This window comes from Panthera pardus, unplaced genomic scaffold (assembly GCF_024362965.1).
Source record: "Panthera pardus isolate Hobbes unplaced genomic scaffold, ASM2436296v1 HiC_scaffold_7, whole genome shotgun sequence".
Lineage (NCBI taxonomy): Eukaryota > Metazoa > Chordata > Mammalia > Carnivora > Felidae > Panthera > Panthera pardus.
The window spans coordinates 79555926-79572513 of NW_026527002.1; the positions used below are offsets into that span (position 1 = coordinate 79555926).

At 58.6% G+C, this 16588-nt stretch overlaps 1 protein-coding gene and 1 long non-coding RNA gene across 4 annotated transcripts in view; one reads left to right on the plus strand and one right to left on the minus strand.

Annotated features, from left to right (window-relative positions):
* The window catches only part of AGO2 (argonaute RISC catalytic component 2), a 111710-nt gene extending 100728 nt beyond the window's left edge, over positions 1 to 10982 (minus strand). Inside the window, exon 1 of one of the 3 annotated variants that reach the window (XM_053896576.1) lies at positions 10708 to 10982. In XM_053896576.1, the coding sequence (XP_053752551.1) occupies positions 10708 to 10756 (49 nt within the window). In that variant the 5' untranslated portion in view covers positions 10757 to 10982. Of the gene's footprint in view, positions 1 to 9452; positions 9604 to 10707 lie in introns of those variants that run through there. The other 2 variants (XM_053896578.1, XM_053896577.1) reach the window with 2 other exon arrangements.
* LOC109273071 (uncharacterized) lies at positions 9488 to 11455 on the plus strand. The gene is made up of 3 exons (XR_008420073.1): positions 9488 to 9601; positions 10432 to 10569; positions 11103 to 11455. It is a non-coding gene; the product is annotated as an uncharacterized LOC109273071 (long non-coding RNA).
* The last annotated feature ends 5133 nt before the right edge of the window (positions 11456 to 16588 follow it).

Below are 16588 nucleotides of genomic sequence, written 5' to 3' on the forward strand. Positions count from 1 at the left end.
AATCAAGCTGTCATTTTTAAGAGGTACTGAGAGGACACATCAACTGATCACAATGTGGGCCTCACCTGGATCCTGACTCGGTCACCTGTTAGAATCTACATCATGTGTGTAACTGGGTGGATGGGCAGAGAAGCTGTCTCTAAACCGGTAACTAGGGGCCCCCTGAGGAGTACTGGGGGGGGGGGGTAGCAGGCAAAGACACCCTCACCTTGCAGAGCCCGCTCCTGAAGAATTGTCAGTAAAACAGCATGCCTGGGGTCCGCACCAGAACAAGGGGCAGGGATGGCAAAGAGGCCTCCAGGCGAACCAGGGATCTCTGGGGGCGTCACACATGCTTCCACTCCTCCCCATCTTCCACCTGACCCGGGCTCGCCCCGTAGGCGACGTCCCGTGAGCGGAATCGCTGACCGGCCGCCACGCCTCCAGTCTGTTTCCTCTGTTTCCGACACAGCAGCCACAGGGCCAGCAGACCCCTCCTCCCCTCCTGGGCACAAAGTCCTTCGCGGACTCCAACCCGACCCTGACTTCCCCACCCACCTGCACCTGCCTCCCTCCCTCCTCTTCCGGTTGTTGGCCCAAGCTCACCTTCTCAGGCACCTGCACCGTCCATGCAACGGGGCCGCCCGCTTCCCCCCCCACCCTGCTCACCGGCCCCTGGTCTTTGGCAGGTACCCCAGACATGCTTCGGAACCTCCTGACTGGTGTGTGTCTTCTTTTGACTGTCTGCCTCCCATCACACACGTTCCAGGCTGTTTGTCCCCGAGAGCCTTCACAGCCCACAGCTCAAGGTTAAGTTGTAATTACGAGTCTCAGACGCGCAAGGCCCCTTCCAAGTGCGATCTGATGTCCTCATAGGGAGCCACGTGCTTTGACATTTAGCAAAGTGTGTAATTCTCGAAGCGGCACCCGTTAGGAACAAAGCACCCCCACAGTGGCCGCCCCCCACCCGCCCCCCCCACCCCCCCGCCAAGTCACCAGCAGGGCCACTCTAGGGTCACCAGGTAGAAACTATAAGCAGAAAATTGTGACTCGGTCCCACCCGGTTGGGACCGGGCTCATCGTGTGGGGACACACCCCGGTGCTCTGTCACAGCACTCCTGGCCACATGACCGTGCAAGGTGGGTCCCCAACTACTGTGAGTCCTACGTGGGCGGGTCCTATCGCGACAGTGTACTAGCCTCCGGTCCCTTCTGAGGGATGCTCACGGGAACAGTGGCTCTGAACGCCGAGGCCAAGCCTTCAGGTCCCTGGTGTCGAGCCTTACAAGGCGGCCGTACACACAAGGCACCTGGCAGAGGTTGTTTACTGGGGACAACGGTTTCTAAGTGTTTTTTTTATCCCTCACTGCCTGCAAAGACCCAGAGGTCAACAAGGAGGAGGGGCAGGCCGGGAGCCCGAGTGCACACCCCAAAGGGCTCCCGTGCAGAATGAATAAGGATGCTCCCCACGGCAGAAACAGTGGCAGGCAGCAGGTGCCTCCCGCCCACCGAGCGCCGTGGCGAACGGCGCGCCTGCATTATCTCCTCTGATCCGCTCATTCTCCCTGTGAGGAGGAGACCGAAGTTCAGAGAGGCTCACGCCCAGTCGTGAAGCCAGGATTCAAGTGAGGTCAGCCCGACACGGAGCCTGTGCCCCGGGTTTGTGTCACGTGGGGGGGGGGGACCACAATGCCATGGTGACACCCAACAGCTCTCAGCTCTCAGGGGCTGCAGGCGCCTTGGCACCCGGCCTCTGCACCTTCCTGTGCCTTCTCCCCACCGTTTACTGGTATTTCCCCACCATTTATTTTGTTCCCACAAACAAACGTTGCCGCTGAAGCCCGGGGCGTCACCCCTCCTGGAGCCTGGGCTGTGTCGTGCCCACTGCGTGTGGACGGGACCCTCACCGCCCGTGGGATTCAGAGGCACCTGCCCAGTCCCGTCAAATGCCCTGCCGCCTTCGTGTCCTGCACAAGCTCGGGCACAGCAAGACCGACCACGGGGCCTGGGAGTGTGGTGAGCAAAAACCCACCTGCAGGGGCTCCCACTACCCGGTTCGCGGAGCACCACCCACTCAGTCCCCAACACGGGCACAGGCCTGCTGGGCTCAAGCTCCCTACCAGCAACGGAGAGAGACCTTGTCCAGAAAAACGCCCAATGGTCATATTGTGTCACTTGACTCAACAATGACAAGCCTCTCAAATGGCTCTGACCCGTGAACTTCAGTCAGTATTCTGCTCTCGTGTGCGTGCACTTTCTACAGTGGCAGAGCTCCGAGCCCAAGCACCCAGAAATAACTAGAAGAGATGGGCTTAAGTTACAGCGACAGAGATTCGGGGAGGAACCACCCTGATTCCCGAGTCTGGCTGGTTTTAAGGCTACGGGTTCTTAACGACGACGTTGGCCATTTTCCTGGGGAAGGCGCTGCAGCTCCCAGAGGTAGCCCTTCCGTCCTCTGCCCCAGTCCTCTGCCCCAGTTCTACCCGGAGGTGACAGGCTGCGTTCACAGCAACAGGGAACCCTGACCCGGGGGCAGGGAGGAGGGGCCGCCACCAACCAGACCCGGGAGCCGAGCAGAAAAGGGAACCTGACGTGTCCTGTTTCGTCAAAAAGCCATGTTGGGCACCACACTCTCACCTCCCAGGAACGGGGCCCCAGGGCCGGCAACCCCCCCCCCCCCCCAACCTTCTCCCGCGGGAATGTCAGGTGCACCGTCTACTCCCCTCCCACGCCCACTCCTCACCACTGGCTCTCACACCCGCAGCACAAGGCAATCACCGGGGACACTGGCAAAATTTAACTTCTAGGGCCTTCAGGGGATTCTTAGACCCGCTGGTTTTAAGGCTGCAGGTTCTTAACGACGTTGGCTAGGCCAAGGAAGTGGGCTCGCTCCCCCGGGGCCCCAGCTCCCACGCGGTCCCCTGCCCCGTCCTCCGTCTCCCGGTGGCCTTCCAGCCCCTTCTCCAGAGCCCGCCTCAGACCCAACATGTCCAAATGCCACACGCGATCCTGCCCCCCAAGCCTGCCAGTCTCCACCGTGTCTTATGTTTGTTAACATCGTCACCACCTGCCACATTCAACAAATGCGGTCACGGAGACGAGGATACGGCCGGCTCCCCACCACCGTCTGCGGCTTGCTTCCTCCGGTGGGCCCCATGCCGGGTGCTCCTTCAAGCTTCACGAACTCGCCTGGGGGAGGGCAGGGTCAGGCCCCTCGAGGGTGAGGACCCAGGCCAGCGCCACCCAGCACATCTCACCTCGACAACCCTGAGGTCAGGGCTGTTACCGTCATTTTCCAGGTATGGAAACTGAGGCTCAAAAAATTACATCCCTGGCCAGAGGCCCCAAGCCAGCGAGGGGTGCTAGAATTAAGTACAGGATCCAAACCTGGGCCCAAGCTTCTTCGTGGATGGGACCCGCGGGGGCCCTGTCTATCACTCCACCCACAGCCATCCCCTGGGGGGCGGGGGGAGGGTCCTGCTGTCTCAGGCCCTACAGTCTCCCCGCCCCACGCTGGCCCCTAGCGTGCCTGTAGCACTGCCAGAGTCACCTTTCTAGAACAAGTCGGCACTCGGCACCCCAGCAGAGCAGACGGGGCCTCTAGCGGGCTGCCCCACCTTCCCTACCACCTGCACGCGGCCCCTGGGCACTCACAGTCGGAGACGGGGTTCCCAGGGATCACCGGCTCCTTCCTCAGCCCCAGCCACCATCGCAAGTCAGCAGAGGAGTAAAGGCACCTCAGGACGTAGACACGAGGGGACCTAAGCCGGCCAGGCCCAACTCCCTGCTTTCAGGTGAGGAAACCGAGGCCCAGGACACGTACAGAGCCGGCGGTGATGCTGTGACTCCCCGCCTGTCTCCACTGCTTGAGCTGTGACCTCGAGGAAAGGACGAGGACTGAAAGGTGGGCTTCGAGTTCAAGGAGCCCCTGCCTCCAGCCGGCAACGGAGGGAGCGAGGTGCGGAGCCCTGTTGGTACAAATCCGCGGCAATCTCTCAAAGACCACGCTCACATCCTCCAGACCTGATGAGGAATTTAATTTAGTAAGAGCAAAACCACCGAAGGGCGAAACAAGTTTTAAACGTTTAAGCCCTGGGGGGGGGGGGGGGGGGGGAGGCGCCTGGGTGGCTCAGTTGGTTGAGCTTGGGCTCAGGTCACGATCTCGCAGTTCACGGGTTCGAGCCCCGCGTTGGGCTCTGTGCTGACAGCTCAGAGCCTGGAGCCCGCTTCGGATTCTGTGTCTCCCTCCCCCCCACCTCCACTCACACTCTGTCTCTCCCTCCTTCAAAAATAAACAAACGTTAAAATTTTTTTTTAAATGTTTAAGCCCCGGGGCGCCTGGCTGGCTCGGTTGGTGGCACAGGCAACTCGTTCGGGCCCCACGCTGGGTGCAAGAGTTTACTTAAAAATAAAGTCTTCAGGGGCGCCTGGGTGGCGCAGTCGGTTAAGCGTCCGACTTCAGCCAGGTCACGATCTCGCAGTCCGTGAGTTCGAGCCCCGCGTCGGGCTCTGGGCTGATGGCTCGGAGCCTGGAGCCTGTTTCCGATTCTGTGTCTCCCTCTCTCTCTGCCCTTCCCCCGTTCATGCTCTGTCTCTGTCCCAAAAAAAAAAAAAAAAAAAAAAAAAAAAACGTTGAAAAAAAAAAATAAAGTCTTCAAAAATAAGTAAACGAAATGAAATGTTTGAGCCCTTTATTTTTGAACAGATCTACCACGAGCCTAGGATGTAGGAACTGCTTGGAGTCGGGGAGATATCCGTCCCGATTTGTCCAGGTCGTGGGGCTGCCTTATGTCTCAGGGACATAACCAAGAACCACCCCCAGCCCCCCATCACTTGCCAAAGTTTCCAGTGTAGATGACAAACTGTCTGGTCACCCAGGGTACAGCTCTATCGAAAGATAAAGTAGAAAGGCACGGTTGTTTGGTCATGAAAAGTAAAGACCCTGAGACCAATCAGTGGCTTTCAGTTTTTAAAGCTGGAGAGAAAAAAGCAGGGAAAAAATCATAGTGCAGCTTAGTGATGGTTCAACCGTCTAGAGTGCCCACGGGCAGGGCACCTCGCTTGGGGCTCGGGAGACGTGGGTGCCGGCGGGTCACAAAATGCGGGGTGAAGCCATCAAGTCTAGAGAAATGGCCAGGAACAGACACGGATGGAAGTGACTGAGGAGAGAGCCCCATCTCCCCACCTCACCCTCAGAGCCCCACCCACACCTGGGGAAGAGCGGTCTCCACCATCCGTGATGCCAGAGTCACAAGTACGCCCGCGTTTTCTATATGTCGTAAATGTCCCTTCTGCTCAGAGCACCACAAACAAACAAGATTCTTCTGCGATGGAAAATTCCAGATGCAAAGGGGTCTGCATACAAACACTAAAGATAAATGTGTCGTAATTAAATCACAGCAACTGGGTCTCCAACCGGCCTTACTCAACAAAACGGAGGTATCCTGAACAATGGGGTCCTTTTTAGAAAATGGGGGGGTGCACATACATACTCTAAAGAAAAGCGATCTTCAAGACTAAGTGTCCCAGCAAGTCCACAGCAGGGGGGTGTGCAGGGGGAGGGGTGCTAGCTTTAGAGTCCAGACTAAAGAGCCCCAAAAGAAATAAAACCAAAGTTATGTGTGAACTTTTATTAAAATCCACGATCCCAAACGACCCACTGTAAGCACACCCGAGAAACTGATTATGGACTGTTAAGTGTGGAAATGGCGCGGAGATTAAAACGTCCCTATTTCTTAGACACCGTTCTTAAGTGTCAGGGGTGAAAGGACAAGTCTGGAAGGGGCGTTAGAGTATTTCCACCCGAAAAAGGGGGGAGGGGCACATCTGAGGCCAAGGCAGATGATCTTGATAATTGTTGATGGAAAAACGGGGGAGTCCTGTGCTAGTCACTCTACTTTTGTGTACTTTAAACTCTTTCACAACACAAACTGTTAAAAAGAAAATCAAGTGTTACATTTTGAATACCCACAGTAACAATTCAGGAAACAAAAACATACTTTATCAGGCTAGCACGCTAGAGTAGTATCGGAACAGTCATTACAAAGAATAAACCAGACTGGTATCATTGGAAGTTCTGACACTGAAACTAGGAGTTGCCAGGAACTAATATTCTGCTTCTCAAAACCAGGTAGGTCTTAGGACTCGAAGCTTTTATATTTTGCTTTCCTACACGCTTATTTAAACATTTCTTCGAGGTTTGAAACAGAAGGGCCCCTGGGTCGTTCAGTATTAAGCGTCCGACTTCAGCTCAGGTGGTGATCTCATGGCCCGAAAGTTTGAGCCCCATGTCAGGCTCTGTGTGGATGGTGTGAGAGCCTGCCTGGGATTCTCTCTCTCTCTCTCTCTCTCTCTCTCTCTCTCTCTGCCCCTCCCCTGCCCATGTTCTCTCTCTCTTTCAAAATAAATAAACTTAAAAAAAAAAAAAAAAGGCTTGTCATAGGTCCATGCCTCCCTGCCTGCAGCAGTTTCTAGAGGGGCAGAGAGGGACCATCTGCTCTATGGCCAACGTGCACCATTGCCGGGAGAGCAGGGCATACCTTCACTGGCAACTGGGCTGGGGAGCGCAGGAATGGGGTGCAGGAACAGTTCAATGGCACTAGAAACCACCCTGAAAGCGGTTATTCCCAAAGTCAGGATCCCTTTAGACCACTCTCAAATAAGACTCATGTGTCACAATAGTTACTTTGTTGCAACGCTGAGAGGGGTTAAACACACAGGGGCTGGGGCACCACAACAGCAAAAGAAACAATCCCCTGGGCTCCCTCAGACACACTTTAAGATCTTTAAGTTGTCAAACACAAACACGCAGACCAAAAAAAAAAAACCCAAAACAAAACAAAATCGAAAACCAAGGAGCCAGATCATCTCCCAAAGTTCAGGGTCACTGGGGAGCCCACCATCCTGAACCACTAACTCTTCTGAGGAGCTAAAAAACTGATAAGCAGTAACGTCTTCAGAGTCCAAACATTAATTCCCATATTATAACAGCATTTATAACGGGCATAACTTTTACCTACTGTGAACTCTACCTTTCGAATTCGTTTATTACTAAGTTGCTTCCCAAGTACAGTAAAACTGCAAATAGCAAACCCATGTGTAATTGTTCCACAATCCAGGTCGACTGTCTTTTCATGATCCTAAATTAGGAAATACAACATCCAAAAAAGTTTCATTGAAGAAACTCTTCCAGAAGTTCCTTCTAGGCCAACTTAAAAGCCCCTGTGTGTAGAATACGAGAGGTGCACCCCGCCTTAGAATTACAGTGCACTCGCACAGCCTGAAATTTGGGCTCGTTCCCATCCTGCCATTAGCTAACAACCATCCGACAGACCTATTTGTTTTTCCAACCAAAGCTGTCCAGTTTCAGGTTTATCTGTGAACCACGGGGCCCTCTCCCCGGCACGCCACAGTGCAGAGGCCCACAGCAGAGCAAGATTCTTCCAGAAGCTGTCAGTGACCAGAAATGAGCCTGGAGACCCGGAGGACGACAGGTCTTTGGAAACGAGAGGTGAGAAAATACCCCCGTGCGGGGCCTACGGTTCAGGGTGAGCGGCGCTCCCTGAAGCTCTCGGTTCAATTATACCTGAACGCATGCGCACAGCAGTCCAGCCTAGAGGTAACAGGTATTTCTGACTGTGGGTCAAGGTCAAAAGGACTGAAAGCCACTTCTTTGAGGAGAGTGTCCAGAGTCGGCTTGGAATCAGACAATATGACCTTGGCAGGGTTCTTAACCTATCCGAGCCTCTGTGGTCCACCTTCAAAGTGAACATCACCAATTTAGCAAGCCATCCTATGGCTTAGTTAGCGCGAGACGCAGCACAAAAGCTTCACCTTCCTCAAGGTTCTTTACTTTTTCCGGGCCTTCAACTTGCAAACTGAAATCTGAAAAATTCTATGGTGTAGTGACTACCCCTTGCTGGGTTCCTTTAGGGGCATTCCGGGGGGACCCTCACTCAGCCAGCTGAGAGGCTACCCTGCCCTTTCATGGAGGGGGGGGGGAGGGGAGGGGAGGGAAGCCCGCAGGCCCAGGGTGTCAAGAAGTCAAATCTGCCCCCAGGAGTGTGCCAACAGGGTCCCTGGCAGACCTGAGGAACCTCCCAGGTGTAGGATTAAAACCATTCTTCAATCAAATTGCTGAGAGGCCGGAAGGGCTTAAAAGTTGGTAGGGCTCAGTCTCGGAAAAGCTTTCAAATTAAGTGACATCAGAAAGAAGACCGTCAGAATTCACGAGGCACAGGGCCGTTGGTGAACAGCCACAGCAGCCAGGGACCGCGTCTAGGGAACTGAGCGGATCAAGAGGGGCCTCCAGACCCCTGACCCCGAGCAGGTGGGGCCAGGGCCCGGCCAGCACGCGGGCGGTGGGGGGACCGGGAGCGCACCTAGCACCGGGACCGGCCTGCAGCCTGCCGGAGCAGCCTGCCGGAGCCTGGCGGACAAAGGGGACAGGCGATGCCCTGTGCAAGGGGCAGGGCCAGCCGGGAAATTTGGGAGCCACGTGCCTGGCGGGAGAAGGAAAAAGGCTTTACAACACTTGACCGCTCTCTTGGCCCAGCAACTCCGCGGCCCCTCCGCTGTGCACTTAAAACAAGGGGGGCGACGGGTTACTCCCTGAAGTTCTTCAGAACTTTTCCAAAGAAAGAGCGCGGACCGGTAGACAGGGGTGCGAATGGAGTCAACACCTCTCCTCGCCGTCTTCTAGTAAATTGTAAAAGGCAATTAGCACTTGAATAAGGAGCCGGCGTGTCTGGAATGAGAACCAGCCGCACGCAGCTTCAGGGTCTCGAGGGGCCGCCCTGCACCCTCCCGGCCCGCGGCCCTAGAACTACCACCGGGGATTGGCCCAAATTCAGCGTTTCCAGACTTTCCCCCGGAGCAGGGGCCGCACAAGTGCTGGCAAAGAGAAAAACGAAACCGAGTGCGCTCCAGGCCCGCCGGGCTCGGTCTGGCGCCGGGGGCCGCGCGGCCCCGGCCCCCCGCCGTCCGCACGCCCCGAGCTCGGCGCCGCCCCCGGGCCCGAACCCCCCGCCGGCGCCCAGGGCCCGGCCCCCGCGGGGCGCAGCGGGGGACCCGCGCCGGGGCGGCGGGCGAGGCGGGCGCGGGGCGCGGGCCTCGGGCCTACACGCGGGCCCCGGCCTCCGGCTCCACCCGCGGGGGGCGGCGGGGGCGCGGGAAGGGGCCCAGGCCGCGCGGGGCGCCCCGACGACCGGGGGCCCGAGGAGGCCGAGCCAACGGCCGGCGGCCCGGCCCGGCCCCGCCGCCGCCGCCGCCGCCGCCACCCCCTCCCCCGGCCGCCGTCTCCCGGCCGCCCGCGCCCCCCCCCCCCCCCGCCTCGCGCTGGACCCCCGGCCCCCGCCCCCCGCCCGCCGCCCCGGCCCGCGCCCCCCCGCGCCCCCCGCCAGCCCGCCAACCGCCGCCGGCGCCGCGGGCACGAGCGCGAGCGGCCGGGCCGGCGCCCCCCGCGCCAGGACTCACCGGGGCCGGCTCCCGAGTACATGGTGGCGCCGCCGAGGGGCTCCGGGGCCGAGGGGCGGCCGCGCGCGCGCCACGGGCCCCGACGCCGCGAGCCGCGAGGGAGCCGCCGGCCGCACGATCCGCCCCGGCGCGGCCGCCTCGCCAAACAGGTTTACCCGACGCGGCCGGGGCGGCGGGCGGAGGCGGCGGGCGGGGGGGCGGGGGGGGGGGGGAAGGAGGGAGGGGCGATAGAGAGAGGGAGGGGAAGAGGGAGGGGGGAGAGGGAGAGGGAGGGGCGAGAGGGAGGGAGGGGAGGGGGAGGGGAGGGGGAGGGGAGGGACGGGGAGGGGCGAGGGCGAGGGGGAGGGGCGAAAGAGGGGGAGGCGGGAAGGAGAGGGAGGGGCGAAAGGGAGGGGGAGGAACGGGGGGAGGGAGGGACGTAGGAGAGAGGGGAGGAGGGAAGGGAGGAGGTGGAGGAGGGAGGGGCGAGGAGGAGGGAGGAGGAGGGTGCAGGCAGGAGGAGGGGCGGGGTCGGCGCGCTGGTGGCCGGGAGCCTGGCGGGCGGGGGGGCGGGAACGGGACGCGCGGGCAAGTGGGGGCGGGGGGCGGGGGCTGCGCGGGCCCGTGGGGCGCTGGGGCCCCCGCCGCGGGGGCGGACGTGGGGCGGGGGACCCCTCGCAGCCACTCAGAGCAGCGACGTGGTCGCCGACTGGGCGGGGCGGGCCGGCCTGGCATCGCCCCTGAGGCGGGAGAAAGAAAACACCCCCTTGTCCCCGCCGCCCCCGCGCGCGTGGGGGAGCGCATTCTGGCTGCCCGCGGGGGGCGGGAGACGGGTGCTGGGTGGGGGGCGCACGGCCCTTTCCCACCCCCCCCCACCCCCCCACCCCCCGACCCCTGCCTCGGCCGGGGGGAACGGGGTGGGGGGGGGGCACAGTGCGGCCGAGCTGTTGGAGTCCGGGCGCCCGGGCGCCCCGGCGCCCCAGCCTGGCTTTTTTTTAAGTTATTACGGAAACATGAATGTCGGGAAGCTAGCTCCCAGCCCGGAGCTTGAACTTGAACGCCTGCTGGCCCTCGCACACGACCACACCGCCACCTCCCGGCCAGGAACCCAGATCATGCACGTACAAAGCCGTGAACAGTAAGTTTTCAGGAGACCTTAGGGGCCAGCAGCCGGGACGCCAAACCCCACGGCCCCTTCCAGCGCTCAGGCGCCTCCCCAGATTGTTGTCGCGGGGCCTTTCCTCCCCATCGTGCTCCTGCGGGCGTCTGTACTCACCTCCCGAGTTCTTAGGAAGGTTCTCCCTCCTCCCCAAATCCTCGCCCATCCTTCTAAACCCCTGGGTCCCGCTGTTTTCGGGGCTTTTCCAGGGAAGCCGTGCGGGAGCCGTCTCCCTTCTCTCCTAATTGGTGGGTGATGACAAGTCCGAAGGTGAAACACAATCCAGTTTTGCTCGTCGTTTTAACATACTTCGTCCTGCAAACGTGTCATCTGCATATTGGGTGCAAGGAACGGAGTGTTCTTCCTGCCCAGGGTGGTGCAAAATCTACCAAGAGTCCTGCCCGCAAGGGGCGTAGCATCCTAAATAGGTTTTGGGGGGGGGGGGTTGCTAGCTCTTTGCAATCCTCAAGCACATCCCTAAATAAGCGCCAGAAAACCTTGATTTCCTCCAGAGAGAAAGTTAAAAGGACATCGATCTTCACCAAGTCATTGACAGAAACGGGGTCCGTGCCGTGGCATCAGCCTCCCAGTTGCCCGTGGATCCCTCTCCCATCCTCTGCTGAGCACCCCCAGCCCTCAAGGTGGCCTGGACCCCGTGGAAAGCCCTGGCTCTCCTCCCACAGTCGTCGTTCGTGTGATCACACATCTGACTTTGTGCCTCCCGTGCTCAACACCCCTCACTGGCTCCCCATTTCCATCTGCGTGGGGTCCCCAATCCGTAACTCGGTGTGTGACACAGCCCCTGGCGGGTCAGAACCTGTAACGTCACCCCTCGTCAGGCTCCTCGGAGGCACAGCTTCGTTTTCTCGAGAGTGTTAATCGTCCGGGTGTGAACCAGCACTTTGGAAGAAGGTGCTTGGCGGTGCCGGGAGAGGCTGACCCACGGCCCCGGGTCGCCGAGCAGCTGGCAAGTGTGTCTGGGAAGCGCGGGGCGGGGTGGCGGTGGCGAGCGGAGACGCACAGGTGCCACCCCAACAGCCGCCAGCCCGCCGGGAGCGCAGCGAGGAGGAGACGCTTCGATGTGGGTGGACCCCCCCCCCCCCCGACGGGCGACCAGCACCGCAGGGTCACATCTCTGCAAGTGACAGAATCGGAGGCATAATTACGTCGTGACAGGCCGAAGGGAAGCCAGAAGGTGGTGGCCGGGAGCCGAAGCGCGGGGCCCTGCGCGTGGGGGTGGGGGGGGCCGGGGAGGGGCGCGGGATGCTCCTTCCGGCGGTTCTGCGCTCAGTCGCGAGTCTCAAGCCGCACACTTGCGTTTTATATACATTTTCCGCCCCCCCCCCCCCCCCCCGGCGCATCTCACGATAAATAAGATTGAAAACGATGACCATGAGCGTGACGGCTCCGATGTGGGTGAGCCCGCAACTCCCACGGGCCCGCTCCGGACCTGCCTCTCCCCCGCCTCCCCCCCCCCCCCCCCCCCCCCCCCCCGCTATTTTCTGCCCGAAATCGCCGAATCCGGGGCCTCCCTGCGGGGTCTCTGCTGTCCGGTCTGGGCCCCAGAAACGCCCGGAAGGCGCAGTCCGCGCGCCCGGCGCCCGCTCCTGGGAGCGCACGCACGCTCGCCTCGGGTAACTTCGGAGCAAGGGCTCCTGTGCGGAAGGTCAGGCCACCCTGGGTCTCCCCAGCGCCTCGCTGTGTCGCCTCTCGGCGGGGACCGCGCGCGCGCGCCCCCTGCTGGCGAGGGGGCGCCGTCTCCCGCCCGGGGCCCTCGCTCCCCGCGCCTTCCGGCGACGCTTGCCCCCTCGAGCTCGGGGCCTGCAACGCCAGGTCCCGCGCATCTCCTGTCCCCCGTCTTCCCTCCCCGTCGGCTCTTTCCCCGAGTTCCCCAGCGCGGCCGGAGGGCTCATCCTCCAGCAGAAAAAGCCGGGCCCCCGCTGCCTTCGTCTCTTGCAGCCAGTGGACGCACATATGACCCCATTTAATTGGGTCCCCAACTCTTGCTGCAAAATGCCTCTAGAGTCGTCTCCCCCCCCCCCCGCCCCCCGCTGCTCTGCTTCTCCCTGTTTTCATCCAATACCGGGGTGCTGGCCACAGGGGGCCGGCTCAGGGGTCTTCTGGTGCCCCGTCTTTCTCCCTGTGCAATCCGCTGCTCGGTATTTGGGGGTCCCCGTGCTGCGCTAAGACTGCAGGGCTGTCGTCACGGCCTGGGACAGGGACGCTGGTGGGCCTGCGCGCGGGGTGCACCCACCCGCCCCAGCAGGAGCTGCAGGAGAGGCGGAGTGCTTAGGCGGGAACACGCGGTGCACTCCTACACTGTGGGGCCCACAAAGCCCTCAACATTGGGGCCCTTAGTTTCCACAAGTCTAAAATGTAGACGCTGGAATAAATCAGTTCCAGAAACATGTTCTGCACGTGATAAAAGCAAGGCCAAGAGGTCAAATAAATGGGAAGCACTGGGTTAACACTAAACAGACTTAGCGATCGCAGACCTTCTCAAAACCTTTAACAAAGCGTTAAGAATCATGATTCTACAAAGAGGAAGGAGGGGAACAGACAGGAGGCAGTCCCACATCTACGCGGCCACACAACTCTTTGGTCGCAGGGTACCGCCAGGCTCCGTGGAGCGCACTTTGGGAAACACTGAGGCAGCGCTCTTCCTGTGACCCCTTCCAGATCCTTTGAGTGAAACTGCTGGCTGTTTCCTGAATGAAAACCTCAAGAGTGCGGTTGTGAGCCAACAAATACTCCTACCGTAGTAGCAACGAAATACGCGTCTAAGCAATTTCTACACACTGAGCCCAACGTTCGATGGAAACCACTTAGTTTGAATACATAAATCACTTGGTCCTCTTGCGCACCCAACAGAGGCTAAAAATCCTGAGCATGCAAGCAATGGGAGGGGGGCGCTGACCCCCCTGTGCTGCAGAGGGCGTCACTCACGGGAACAGAAGCGACAGGAGTGTAGGAGCGGCTGCAGCCTGTATACACCCAGGAGACACTCCTTTTGCTCTCGGACACGTTCCTCTGTCTAAAAAGGAAAGGCAGCCGACACGCCACCAACACACAGACACGGAGAAATCAACTCAAAACGGATGACAGGTTGCGACGTCAACGTAAAACGTAAAGAGAAAATTTGGGGGACCTGGGGCCGAGCAAACAATTCTTAGACGTGGGCCCCGGAGCGCAACCCATGAAGGGAGGAACCTACGGGACTTGATCAGAGTTCAAAGTTTTGCTCAGGGAGAGGCTGCCTTAAAAAGGTCAGAGGACCGGACCGGCTTCGAGCAGGAGAAAATATTGGCACACCGAATATCTGATGGACGACTGGAATCTAAACTATATGCAGAACTCTCAAAATTCAACGGGAAAGAAAGCAAATCGTCAGGGCGCCTGGGTGGCTCAGTCGGTTAAGCGTCCGACTTCGGCTCAGGTCACGATCTTGTGGTTCGTGAGTTTGAGCCCCGCTTCGGATTCTGTCTCTCCCTCTTCTCTCTGCCCCTCCCCTGCTCATAATCTGTCTCTCTCTCTCAAAACTGAATAAACTTCAAAAAACAATTTTTCTTAACGAAACAAAACCCAGTCGATTTGGAGCATGGGCAAAAGACAGGGAGAGACACCACATCAAACAGGAGATACTGATGGCAAATGGACCACCGCGGACCATCAGAGTGGTGCACCTTCAGACCACAATAAGACGGCCGTGTACGCCCATCACAGTGGCTGAAGTAAAAAACAGTGACAACAACCAAGCTGAGGACGCGGTGGAGAAACTGGATGGCTCCGCCTTGCCGTGCAAATGCCCAGCGGTACAGCCCCCCGGGGAAAGGAGTTTGGCGGCTTCTCAAAACACGAAACATCCAACCGCCGCACGGCCCAGCAATTGGGCTCCTGGGTATTTGTCCCAGAAAAACGGCACCTCGTGTTTACACGTAAGCCCGCACGTGAATATTTATAGCGGCTTTATTTGCATAACCAGAACTTGGAAACAACCCAAAGGTCGTTAGTTGGTGAGCAGTCAAACAAACTGTGGCCCATCCGCACATGGAACGTTCCTCACCAGTCGAAGGGAACGAACTATTGACACATACAGCCACTCGCGTGAACCTGAAGAGAAAACTGCAGAGTGGAAGAAAGTTACGTATTCGACTCCATCTATACGCCATGCTTGAAAGGACAAAACTATGGGGATGGAGAGGAGATTGGTGGTCTGGAGGGGCGGAGAAGGGGCGGAGAGAAGGATGACGAGGCTGAGGCTGTCGCTGGCAGAGACAGCAGGAGGGTTCCCACGGTGGTAGAGAAGCTGTGTGTCTTGATTCCTATGGATGCTAATACCTGGTTGTAATATTGGCCTGTGGTTTTGCAAGATACTACCATTGGGGAAACTAGAAAGGGCAGTGGGGTCTCTCCATCCGGTTTCTTACGACTACGTGTAAATCCGCAATTATCTCAAAGTCAAAAGGTTAATTTAAAACAAAGGGGCGCCTGGGTGGCTCAGTCAGTTGAGCGTCTGACTTACACTCAGGTCATGATCTCGTGACTTGTGAGTTCGAGCCCCGCGTCGGGCTCTGTGCTGACGGCTCAGATCCTGGAGCCTGCTTCGGATTCTGTGTCTCCCTCTCTCTCTCTGCCCCTCCCCCGTTTGTGCTCTGTCGCTGTCTGTCTCAAAAATAAATTTTAAACTTTTCAAAAATTAAAAAAAAACAAAACTGCTCATCAAAAGGCATTTTAAGTGAGCCCTCTTTTTGGATTTATTTATTTTTTACTGGGAATAAACCATGAGACTATTAGGGAGATTTGAATTCTGATAGGCTGTTTGGTGATATCGAGGGATAATTATTAGCATTTTGAGCTGGGATGATGGTTTTTGATTATGTCAGTAAAAACAAAACAAACAAACAAAAAAACCCAGGAGTGCTTGTTTTCTAGAGCATTAAATTGAAGCACTCCCCAGCATGAAGGGGCCACTGCTGGACTTTGCTTCCAAGTTACCCAGTAGGGACTAGAGACGGAGGAAGGCAAGCGATGGGCATAGGGGGTCACTACGCTCTTCAATGTTTGCACATATTTGAGAATTTCCGTAATGAAAAGTCCAAGAAGGGCATCATAAAGTGTGGAAAAGCCCAGAGAGTGGGAGGAGACTTTGAGCCACATATGGGCGTCAACCAGCAAAAGACCCAGAAGCCATAAGGGACTTAAAAAATTGCTAAAGAAACACAACCCAGTAGAAAATTGGCAAAACAGACAGACGCCTCAAAAAGAGAAGCGCAGGAGGCCAGTAGCGGCGTGAAAAGGGCACTTGCCTCGGTGATCAGGGTGAAGGATATTAAAGTCCCAAGGCGAGACCACCACAGACCCACCGGATCAGGGGCTCTGGAAGGGCAGGAGGGGGACACTGGGGTCTGTTCTGAGCTGGCAGGGGGATCATCAAGTGTCTTTTACCCGAAGTTCCCTCTCCGCCGCCCGCAGCCCATCGGCACCATCGTGATGCCACCTCCCCGTCATCTTGGCTCGTCCACCGCGCCGCCTCCGGCCCCACCTGATGCAGTCCACTCCTACCCCCTCTCCGCACCCCTCCAGGCCACTCTCCGGGCTCTCTGAAGTCTGCTGGACCGCGTCCCTGCTGGTCCAACTTTTCCTGCGTCCTGCTGCTTATGGGGGTGAAGACACGCCCTAGTGTGGCCCGACTCCTCGGGATGGTCCCTGCCCCCTCCCCACCTCGGTGCCGGCTGTCCTGCCCCCCTTCCTCACTTGCCCTCACGACACCCTGAGCCTACGGCTGAGAAGCTAGCCCAGAAGTAGGCTGTGGACATCTAGCTTTTCGCGCCGGAGGGGGCCCCAGGACGCCGAGGTCTCCTTGGCCGGCCCACATCTAGAACATCACCTCCGCTCTGGAGAGTTCCACGCAAGGAACACTGAGGAACGCAAGAAGAACGCCTAGCATTTACGTAGTGCTGGGTTTCCGTGCCGTGAACGGCAGCTCGCGGAGGCTAGA